Here is a 12,670-nt window from a genome sequence, read left to right as displayed (position 1 = left end):
GTGTTAATTAGTTTCAAATGAAAACCCTAGACAAGTTTTTAGAGACGTCAAAGACGAACCCAAATATGTAGATTTCGTATATATGTTAGATCTTTCACGTCAATAGAGATACGAAATAAGTGTTTTTTAGACAATGTTTAAAAAAATCATACAAAATTAACTATTATTTTTTTTCAAAATCCGGTAGACAAAATGAACAAAAAAGATTGAAGAACCGGTAGCCGTTTGACTTATAAATTCTATTTGTAGTGCAAAAGTAGGAGATACGATTCAAAACTTGCCAAAAATCGATGAAAACCTCGTGTAGACCTCAATAGGAGGCCTAATAAATATAGTGGATTACCGATAAAATCTCGGAGAAGCTCCGACTTATTCATTGCTCAATTAAAACATAATCAAGGTTACACATACACGTATCCCCGTATTAACGTAGGTACGAGCTTCTATCTACAACATGTTCTTGACCTGGCAGTAGTACAATGCCCCGACTTGAACTTTAACCACCTACTGCTTTCAAGGCTCAGCTCTTATTACGTAAATAGTTATAGGCACTGTCAACGTACAATGACTAAGACAACCAAACGTCAACGCACTGGAGATAGGTGCGGCTCGGGGAGAAATCTGTCAAGTTGCCATATCGATGACAACGTGAATGTTCATGCTCGTGGCACCGCAGATGTGTACCTACGTAGCCCTTATGGGCTCCCACACAAAACTGTGAATTTGCATCGCATTGCAAAAATCTGCAAGCTCGCAGGACGCATCGCAAAAACTTCCGATCTGATTCGCATCGCGCATTCCTGCGAATTCCTGCGATATCGCATCGCATCGCAGTTTTGTGTGGGAGCCCATAGGTATTAAGTTCGTTATTTCGGTAAATCTGGCTTGGGTAATGGACCTCACTATTAAAATTGGCGTTTCAGTATAAAAGGAAAATTAAATTTATTAGATAATTAAAAATAATAGATTGTTCAACAAGGGAGGAAAAGAACCAATATCACACGAGATAACTTGCGAGGGTGCCAATATTTCGAGTGTGATATTGGTGTTCATGAAAGGAAAGTAAAAAATATATTATGTAAGTGTATGAGAAAAAAGTATCGAATAAAAAAAGTAGAACGAATAGAAAAAAAATACAATTCATAAAATACAATGTCACATTTTTTTTAAGGTCGAAGTTCACAGTAGTATTTTTTTTATTGTTAAACAATAATTAATTTAATAAAATTTAAAATGTTCAATAGATAAAATAAATAATATAATGATCAGAGACAAAAGGTAGATAAAATAGGAATTCTAGTCAATTTATTTGTAAAATTTTAGTACCTAAATTATCCTATTGAACCAAGGAGTTAAACTGTACAGAGATAGGCTGTATGTACTGTCTGTGGTAGGTACTGTACACATACCATTGTCATTTACCTACCGATTGTTTTTTTTTTCTTAAGAATTTTTAACTTTGTTGTTTATACGTCTGCGTACCTTTAATAAATTACCTAATGAAAATAATTTAATAATAATTTCACTAGCATTATCAAATTTTTTATATAACTAATTAAAAAAAAACCTCAATAATTATACCAGGTATATACCGTAGGTATAGGCCGAATACGTATGTGTTCCATTGACTTCCAATGCCTTTTTATTTTTTAATTCATATCTACCCTTGGGAAGAAAATTAGTTCTATCCTTCCTGTTGTTAGATACGATTTGCCTTTAAGATTTGTAAGTAGGTAGAACGTAGAAAATTCAATAGAAATAAATACCAAGTTCAAATTAGAATTCTCAACGTCCTGTAGGTACGTTCAGACAGGTAGGTATAAATAAATATACCTCCGACTGATAAAACGTTTCTTTAAATGAAGGGTCCACGGAAAGAACATAATGTCAAGTCACCTTTTTTTTAAATTGAGATTTTAATCTCAAAATGTAGAGCTCACAAAGTACTATGACTAACCACTGAATTAAATAATCTGAAAACAATATAAAATCTATTTTTTTATCTTTTAAATAAATGGTAACCATAGTAATTTTTGGTGATGACTAACTTTCAAACCGCTATAACTCAAAAAGTTGCTTAGGTAACTAGACACGTTTTTTCCGTGGACCCTTCAAATAGGATAAGTGTTCTAAAACCGTAATGGTGGAATTGAACTGAAACCCGGCATGAAAACAAACATTTACCTTAATAATTACTTTCCGCAGTACGTCTTTCCGCAAATTTCATCAGTTTTCCGAAAAATTATCAATTTACTTGGCTTTGTGTGGTTAAACGAGCGCAGTCTCCATTACGGCGAGGCTGGAGTGGTTCGAGGGCCTGTCTCTTGTTTGCTAAGGATGGCGAGAGCCCTTTTCTCGAGTGCCGCCTTAATCACGAGTGCTGACTCGATCACCTCCGGCCCTCGCACGGGATGGGTCTAGCGTGAAAGACGCTTACGACGATCTTTAACTATCATTCGATTTTAATAACGATTCAACAACAGTTACCATCCCAGTTTATATACGTCCCACAGCTGGGCACAAGCCTCCTCTCAGAACAAGAGGGCTTGGGCCATAGTTCCCACGCAGGCCCAGTGCGGATTGGGAACTTTACACGCACCATTGAATTGCTTCGCAGGTTTGTGCATTTTTCTTCACGATGTTTACCTTCACCGCAAAGCTCGTGGTCAATTTCAAATGTAATTCCGCACATGAATTTCGAAAAATTCAAAGGTGGTTGAGAGGTGATAGGTCAAACCACCGTATATTTTTTTAAGTAGTCTGTATAGTGTCCCACTGCTGGGCAAAAGCCTCCCCTCTTGACCTCCACAACTCTCGTTCTGACGCCATGTCAGGCCAGTCCTTTGCGTACGTGTCCAGATCGTCCCGCCATCTCCTTCTCGGTCTGCCTCGATGTCGCTGGCCGTTCTCCGGCACCCACCAAGTAACTGTGCGAGCCCACCTTTGTGGGTGCATGCGACAAACGTGTCCAGCCCAGTCCCATTTTAGCTTAGAAGTCTTTTTCCCAACGTAGGTTATGCTTGTTTTTGAGCGCAGCGTGGTGTTCCGGATTATGTCCATCCGTTTCACACCTAATATGCTACGCTCTATCGCTCTTTGGCAAACCTTAAGTTTGGACTTTTGATTTTCAGTCAGGGACCATGTTTGTGCACCGTAGGTTAGGACGGGCAGGATACACATGTCGACGAGTTTTCGCTTAAGTGTTATTGGAAGGTTTCCCTTCATAAGCTGTTTCATGGACCAGTAGCTCTTCCAGGTGTTTTCGACTCGTCTTTCGACTTCTTTATCTTGTCGGTTGCTGAAAGAGACTACTTGGCCCAAGTATATATACTCGTCAACATATTGTATTTTCTGCCCATCTACCGAAATCCGCCGTTTCGTGCTGTTGGTCATGAATTGGGTCTTCGACCTATTCATCGCTAGTCCAATCTTAAGGCTTGCAGTGCTCAGTTCTTGCAGGATTAATTCGAGGTCTTGGGCTGTTTGGGAAAAAAGGACGATGTCGTCAGCGAACCGGAGATTAGTTAATCTCTTGTCACGAACAACTATGCCCCTGTTTTCCCATAAGACTGCTAAGCCATTAAAGAGTTCTTCGAGGGCGCTGGTGAACAGTTTGGGAGACAGCGGGTCACCCTGTTTAACACCTTTTTCTATAGGAAAAGACTGACCTGAAGTTTGGAGCTTGATATCTGCTGTGCTATTGCTGTAAATGGATTGAAGGAGATTGATGTATATGGGCTCTATATCTTGGTTACGTAGGGATGTAACGATTGCAGAGTGTGTTAAGCTGTCAAATGCTTTTGAGTAGTCTACGAACGCAAGATACAGAGGGACATTGAACTCGTTTACTTTCTCTATTATTTGGTTTAGAGTGTGGAGGTGATCGGTGGTGGAAAACCCGGGGCGAAACCCGACCTGCTCTACTGGCTGGTTTTTGTCCAGTTGCCCGGCAATGCGACGCTCAATGATTTTTATAAATGCTTTATAAAGGTGAGAAGTTAGGCTTATGGGACGATAGTTGCCAATGTCGCTTTTATCGCCTTTTTTGTGCAGAACTACTATATTGGAATGGCAAAACGTAGGTGGCAATTGACCAGTAAATAATATTGTATTAAATAACTTTGTGATGTAGGGTAGTAGAACTGATTTTCCCAGCCTCAGCGCCTCAGTAGTGACACCATCCGCACCCGGGCTTTTTCCGTACGACATAGTTTTAAGGACGGCGTTAACTTCATCATTAGTTATCAAGGGGACGGAGTCAGGACGGAATATTTATAATTTATAAATAATAATAATAAACGAGAATCATGTCTATGACGTGCAGGCAAGATCATTGTATCGGTGCAGCACTTCATGCAAACTCGCTGAGGAAATAGTTAACAACAGTTGTTGAATTGTTATTAACAAAACTGCTCCTCCTCAATAATGAACGTCTCTGCATCGGAAAAAGCAATCTTTCGTAAAAGGTGACGAGTAGTTAACATTAAACTATTGTATCTTAGATTAGATTATATACACCAAAAAGCATGAAAAAAGAAAATTATAACAAACAATTTAACCGACTATAAAAACCATTAAAATATTTTTTTACCAGTCTGAAGTCTGTGGTCTGTGTCTCAGTACGAGCCAGCAGGAGTGCACCTATAGTACTATATTATATTTTGGGCTTAAATTACTTCTGCTGGCTCGTGCTGAGTCACCGACTTCAGACTGGTAGAGAAATGTTTTCATGGTATTTTGTAGTCGGTTCAATTTTTTGTTATAAAATTTTATTATTCAAAGTTTTGTTCATAACATTTTCAGTGGCCAGATATTTTAAAACCCACATGACATAATTTATGATATCCATCCTCGATGGTGGTAAAATTTAAAAATGGGATCAAGCTACTTCTACTTTTTATTTTAAATAAATAAATAAACATAAATAAATATCACGGGACAATTCACACCAATTGACCTAGTCCCAAAGTAAGCTTAGCAAAGCTTGTGTTATGGGTACTAAGCAACGGATACGTAGGTATAATTATATAGATAGATACATACTTAAATACATATTAAACACCCAAGACCCTTTAAGTATATGGAAACAAACAAACTGCTAGATACCGACTGCAGCATTAAGCAAGTTTTAGACGTTTAATGCGGCACGGTGGTCCTGTAGTACATTCAGCGCTCCGGCATTCTTGCGCGTCAAAATTTTACGGTCGCCGCTAAAGCTTGGCCCCGCTCGTATCGTGAGCTCTGTGCGGTCGAGGCACTCGAACCGAACACATTTTTGAACTGTTTATATATCTCATTTCACGGTACGACAGCTCGAACCGGAGAAGTCAGCTCTTTTAGTCAAGAGACGTGTCATTTGAAAATCCAATTTGACTCGTAGACTCGTAGAGGTGACTGGGGCTCAATGTACTAAGGGTTGAACATTTAACATTTTCATCCGTAATCGTAATGTTGTGGAATTGAATTTTCGGTAAAATGATTTATTTTTTGATAAAGAATTGTAAACACTATTTAGTATCTATATTCTTATCTTCTATATCTATAATATCTATCTATCTTATATTATCTTATATTTTATTATATTATATAAAGCTGAAGAGGATCGAAAGTCTGTACATGGAAGATTAATGAACATTATTTTAAAATTTTAAGCAAATCGCTTGAATACATCCCAAAAAAAATTAATGAATGATTACATGAAGAAGGGTGTTCATACTCAGCACAAATATCTGCGCAGACGAAGTCGCTCGCAAAAGCTAGTTTAAAATAAAACACCAACAGCTGTTTGAGTTGGTAATTGTATTTATATATTACTAGGTACTCATATGATTTTAGATTTTTTTAAATGATACTTTGGTTTATTTTTAAAACTGATAACCGAAAGTGCGATTCTCTTTTGTTCGGGGAAGGATTCCACGCGTTTACAATACAAAGTGTTTTTTAGGGTGGCTTGTACTTGGTAGCCAGGATTATATTAAAAAAAATTTTGATCCCGAAAATAATGCATTCACTTTAAATTTTTATTTTCATGCTTATTTAACAGTTTTCCTGTCCCGAAGCAATGTGCAACGTTCTTTTGACACGTCCCCATAGTAATGATAAAGTAATGTAATATCTCCAATGTAATGTCCCCATAGTATAATTTTCATTGGTTATCTAAATGTGGTTCAAGAATAAATATAATATAATACAATACGTAATACCAGAAAAGTCAGTCACGCATGAGGCACATGTGCCTCATGGGAGAGGGAACCTGTTAAAGTAGGTAAATGGCTTTCCGCCAATACTTTGAAAATGCATTCAGTCAAACTAATAAGAACCAAGTGCTTCCAGAGATTAACCGTTGAAACAAGTTAAAATAAACCCGAGTCTTCCCTACTCATTCGTCTGTGGTTAAATCGTTTGATTTTCAAACGTACAGAAAATCGATGTGGTTTTCATTGGACGCGTAATACGTGTAATACATGTAATACGTGTGATACGACGTACGAAAAAGGTAATTGAATTCTCTTTCGTATGATTTACGTTTTTTATTTATTATTTATGTGTTCTCAACATTTTCTCATATTTATAACTAGTTGATACCCGCGACTCCGTCCGCGAAGAATTCGGTTTGCAGGCCCGCGGAAACTATGCAATTTTACGAGATAAAATTATCCTTATGTCCTTCCTCGGGACGAAAACTTATATTATGTATGCTATTTAATCTTAATGGGTTCAGCGGTTAAGACGTAATCAAGTATCAAATAAATTTGAAATACAAACTTTCGCATTTACCTAAATATAATATTAGTGGGATGTGTTCTCGACATTTTCTCGTAGGTAAGTATTTATAATGATAGAAGCCAAGTTCGTCTTAATAAATTAAGTAGGTATATATGTATAGACTACAAAATAAGCTCTGTATACGTATTGAATCGTTGGAATAAAGTTGAACAGGACACTCCATACTGGGCAACTCCATGGGCCTTAGGTACTTTCAAATGTAAATACTTATATATATATATCCATCAAGTTACACACAATCAGTGGAAGAGTGAGCTACGATTCCTCTTCTATGTCGTTTCGCTCTGTCAAGAGCTGTGTTAGTCACATTGAGGCGTCCGCGTCGGTAGTAGAGGCGGACGACATAATCTTAGATGAATGATTGGTCTCGCGCGCTCGCTCGACTAGATACCGCCGGTGTACTTGTCAAATGCGGCAACAAATAGTACGCCGAATTCGGCGTACCCGAGCCCGAGGCGAGTCAGTCGCGTTGCACACTGTGCGTAAGGTGCATGTACCGAATTTTTTGTTAAATTTTGGTCATAAACCGAAGTAAAATGCCAGTTTTCGCAGTGAAACTGTTTAAAAATAATACTACAAGAAATAAGAAGGACACTGGGATCACATACCATCAGTAAATATCGTATAATAACGAAATTACAAAATAAAATAACATGAACCCTAAACGCCATTCTGTGTTGCCGCGTACACAAGAATCAAATTCCCCGTGGTTGAGATTTTAATAAACTGAATTTTATTGTTATCATCATTAAATGATGATAAATTTTAATAACTTATTTTATTTAAGTATCTAACGTCATTATTATATATACATAACCTAGTTCTATATTAATTAATGTTTATCTTTGTGATATATACACTGAAAGTGTATAAATTGTTACCCGACACTATTTAATTAAGGGGTGAATGTGTCTTAAAATTAAAAATGTTTTTCGTCTTCCCAGACAAAAAGCCCAATCAGCTGATTTACTTAGGTATTACGGGAAACGAAAAAACTTTTTTTTTCGTATTTCTGCCCATTTTCCTGAAATGTTAACTTTTTACCCGACTGCCCGAAGGAGGGTTATGTTTTTCAAGCGTATGTATGTAAGTATGTATGTATGCATGTATGTATGTATGTATATATATATATATATATATAAATTAAAAGTGAGGCCTGATCATTGATATGCCTACATCATACCTACCATTTTTTTAAAGAAGAAACCTCCGCCCAACCTATACACAAACATATTAATACATTCACTCTTAATTACTTCTTAATTTCTAAGTATTTCCCAACATACATTTTGTAACGAGTAACTGAATAGACCACAGCATAATTTATTTTCCCAATAATTCGGGTAACAGTGGAGCAGCTGGCAACACAATTCGTCACGCACACTAGCATCCTTGCAAATTGTCTTACATCGTTCTTACGCACATTACAATAATGAGTTGCCGCATTCACGAACCTTTTGTTTTTAGATAGCGCGGTATCTAGTCGAGCGAGCGCGCGAGGCCAATCATTCATCTAAGGACATAATGATTCCCCTATTGGCATACTGTGTAGCGGCTTTCACTTGGTCAGTCTAGCCTAGCGCATAGGTGTCCTGCCGCTCTATATGGTTACAATAACTAAAACCTATAGGTATCAATCTAGACGTCAAATCTCCGGTTAAGTAAATTTAAACAACCAAATATTTACTTAACCTTATATTGGTCTGGTCGGCTAGTCAACTTTGGTTATACGAGTACTTAATTATAGTAAGTAACTTAGTGCAACTCACACTAGAGACCGGATCCAGTAACCTTAGTGTAAGTTTTCGGTTACAAAATATGTCTCGATCGCGTTCGCGTTAAAATCTCTATTTATATGGAAACACGAACAGCGCCTCTAGCGGAACGTTTGCGATGTTCATGTTTCCATACAAATTGAGATTTTAACGCAAACGCGATCGAGACGTATTTTGTGACCGAAAAAATACACTAAGGGCACTGGTCATGCTCTACGTTTAACTATTAGTACTATTAGATATCTAGGTTTATTTTTAGAATTTCTTTTCACCTACAGTCGATATTTAAATTGAAGTTTCAATAAACAACATATTAATAGTCATTTGTTTTTAATTAAAAAAAAACATTTTGGATCAACTGTCCTATGAATTTTATGTAGCAATAGGACCTATATCAGAATCAAATTTCTAAGGTAAACCTAAACTAGTTTCTTTTATTTTTAGGAATCCGTACCACACAAGGAAAAATTTAACGCTTACCGGATCACTCATATGTCTGTCTGTCTGGACCGATTGAGTAGGTACTAGGTACCTACCTAAGTGATTTATGTAAGTCGGTGACACAAAGAAAGACGTGCAACGTATTAAATGAATTTTAATCGTGGGCCACTTTCAGGGGGTATAAATAAGGACATAAAAAATGGAAAATATATCAAAATTAAAAATGTTTTTATTAGAACCGTGTCTTGAATTATTGGTTAACTAGACTTTGGAAGCGTAAACTTAAAGATTACTAAATTCTCAAGGTAATTTAAAAAATTACATCGGGGATTTCATTAACGTAACGTCACACATAAAACAACCACGTCAAATATAAAGTCTTTAATCCTTGCGTTTGAAATTTTGAGATTTTATTCCGATCCCGTGGGAATATCGGAATAAAAGTAGCCTACGGCTTATTGCAGTTGCAGACGTCTAGCTATCTACCTACCACATCCAAATCCGTATACCCGTTTTAACCTGAAGGAGTAACAAATACACATACCCACAAATCTTCGCATTTATTATATGTATTTTCATCACACTTGCTCGTCAATGATGTTATTTTATGCCTGTATACTAAAGGACAATGACCTCAATTGTTCCCGCGGGAATTATGGATTTACGTAAAGTTTTTCTTCTCAAGGAAGTTATGCTTTAGATTTAAAAAGTAAGTAGGTACGCCATTTTCAGACTAAAGAGGTTTCAAGTCAGCCAACGTTTTATTTACATCTTTAAAACTTAGATATAACCCAATTTTACACCATAAAAAATTTCCACTCATTAAACTTCGTTATTTTTTGCAATAATTTTAATAAATAATTTTTTTAGCGTGTAGGAATAATTAGCTTAGCATTCATTATCTATGGCAGACGCCTCGAAGAAGTGACAATCAAGGGTTGATCAGGGGTAAATATTATTAATACGAGAGTAAGAGGGACGGTACGATACCAACTTCGATTTCCGTATTTTGTTGTAGCCCCCTGGGTTGGCGGGTAGCCAGTATTTTATTCAGTTGTTTTCTTAGCGTCTTTCTTTTGCCGAGCTGTAAAGTGTTAAGGCACAAAATAAATTCATTTTTGCATTTCTTTTGTGTGTATCACGGGCCGTAAGGGGATTATAAACTCGAGTCATTAAAAGCCCTCCGCCTTCGGCGTCGGACTTCTAATACACTCTCGTTATTGATCCCCTTCTTACGCCCCTTAATGCACAATGTGCTATAGTAGGATGTTGTCAAATATCACATTGCGTGGTGCAGGTTAAAACTGCTGGGCGCGAGCGGCGAGGCGCCGCTGCTGGGCGGCTGGCGTAGCACACCGCACACGCCGCATGCGCCCGCGACGCCCGCGCCGCACCACTCGCACAATCACCTCGCGCCGCACTGCAACGGCACCGACAGGTATAGTACATTGTTGTAGAGGCTAGAAAGTAAGCAATAGATGAACGAGTTAGTTTGAAGGCCGACACGAAGGGGAGGCCAGGCGTTGGGTACTTTGCGGAAGTCCATGTCAATAAACTAAAAACATTTACTTTGCTCACCCGCGACCTTATGGTAGCTACGTCTGTGCAACAAATGTGTGTTCATGCATTCATCCACCTCCTCACTGTAAAAATACACACACACACACACAAACTACCAAGTCACCATACTACACAGTCTAACACAGAAAGTTGAGTTGAGTCTAACCTGATAGCATGGTGAACGGTGCACGTGTTGCTTTGAGAATGTCTCTGGTTGAGTTCGAAACGCGTCAGTGTAGTACGGCGGTGGTGATAGTTGGATTTGTGTAATTTGTGTGTGTTCCTACAGTGTTTAGTTCACCGACAGGTACCTAACACCACATAACTGGAAATAAAACTAACGTGAGTGTTTATACGTATTTTAATGGATGGCGTCAATTTTTTATTACGACAAATGCGCACACATTGATAACGCCGCTGTCCGTCCGTCTATTTGTTTGCCACATTGGTACAGTCAAGGGCAAAGATATCGACACGGCCAAAGTTGCAAAAATATGTATACACGGCCTTAATGTTAAGTGCATAAAGTCGTGTATACATATTTTTGTACCTTTGGCCGTGTCGATATCTTTGCCCTTGACTGTACTTAATAGATAGACAGCTTAAATTTATACAGTATATTGTATATAAAGTATTTTTTTAATTGCCGGTACAACAACAAATAATAAAAATGAAACTAATTAAATTAAAAATCTGAGGGTCCCGAAGAACCAATATAAAATAACACATTGTGAGTATTTTGCTTATAAGCTGATCAAACATTTTCAAAATTGACCTGTGATGCACAATAATGCACATATACATACTTAATAAAAAAAGCAATGAATTTTAAATATTGATTAAAGAGCAGTTAATTAGTGCAATAGGTATGCACCTATCTATACTTCGTTTTTTTTTAAGAAATAAGGTACTTAAACAACCTTGAGTCTTATTTTTGAAAAACGCTTTTAAAAAAACAGTAACTATCATCATGAGTAATAACTCATGATACCACAAGAATGTAAAATGATCATATTTTATGTCCTTGCTAATTGTTACATATTATTATTTGCTGTGACTTATTTTTCAAATATGTTTTGAATAAAAAGACAAAAAAAGATACGTAAAGATCGCTTACCTTCTTTCTAATGCTAAAAAAATGTAGTATATTTTTTTTATTCGACTGTATAGTAAACGAGCATGTGGATCTCCTGATGGTAAGAAATTGCCACCGCCCATAGACAGCTGCAACACCAGAGAGATTGCAGATGCGTTGCCAACCTAGAGGCCTGAGTTGGGATACCTCAAGTGCCAGTAATTTCACCGGCTGTCTTACTCTCCACGCCGAAACACAACAGTGCAAGCACTGCTGCTTCACGGCAGGATTAGCGAGCAAGATGGTGGTAGCAATCCGGGCGGACCTTGCACAAGGTCCTACCACCTGCGCGATTTATCAGATTGTCACAGTACCTATCCATTGTGAGGTTCAATGAGAGCTGTAGTACTAGGACCGCAACGCAGCGGTAGAGCTTCGACAGATTAATTGGATACGACATCCCCCGATACCCTTGCGGCAAGCCCTCAGGTGTTGCGTTAATATTCAATTATTCCCTAGTCAGTATTACATCCTTAAACCCGCTATCTCAATCGGAGGTAACTCCAAACAATCAGCTAATGCAAACAGTTTCTGATACGCAGGTAGGCGCTAGGCTTGCATTCTCCCGCTTGACATACAACGTTAAGCAGGTATTTATTTGTATACCTACATGTTGCGAATGCTTAGCAAACAATTTATGTACACACACTTTATACACCTAGCGATTCTGCGATTGCGTTTCTGTTAGGGTGAAACTTCACTTTATGAATGTATACCCGCACTCGGGTACCTACAGTCAAGTGCAAAGATAGCGACTTGGCGGCGATAAATATGTATACACGACCTTAACATTAAGTACATAAAGTCGTGTACGAGTATATATATTTTTGTAATTTTGGCGGTGTCGATATCTTTGCACTTGACTGTACTTGCGTTAATGAATGAAGAGTAGCAACTATAAACTACGCTTAAGGTTTTCTGGCGGCTTTTTATGTTAATCCTGAAGATATATTTTGTAACTCATCTTACACCG

The 12,670-nt window shown here is 37.6% G+C and overlaps 1 protein-coding gene across 1 annotated transcript in view; it reads left to right on the top strand.

The window, feature by feature from the left end:
- The window catches only part of LOC141428731 (cyclic nucleotide-gated channel alpha-3), an 84,259-nt gene that overhangs the window by 24,983 nt on the left and 46,606 nt on the right, over positions 1-12,670 (top strand). The window contains exon 3 of the mRNA XM_074088747.1: positions 10,300-10,440. Within this exon, the coding sequence (XP_073944848.1) occupies positions 10,300-10,440 (141 nt within the window). The remainder of the gene's footprint in view (positions 1-10,299; positions 10,441-12,670) is intronic.

This window comes from Choristoneura fumiferana, chromosome Z, assembly GCF_025370935.1.
Source record: "Choristoneura fumiferana chromosome Z, NRCan_CFum_1, whole genome shotgun sequence".
In the NCBI taxonomy this organism is placed as follows: domain Eukaryota; kingdom Metazoa; phylum Arthropoda; class Insecta; order Lepidoptera; family Tortricidae; genus Choristoneura; species Choristoneura fumiferana.
The sequence above is the reverse complement of the archived record's forward strand: the minus strand, read 5'-3'. Positions and strand labels throughout refer to the sequence as shown.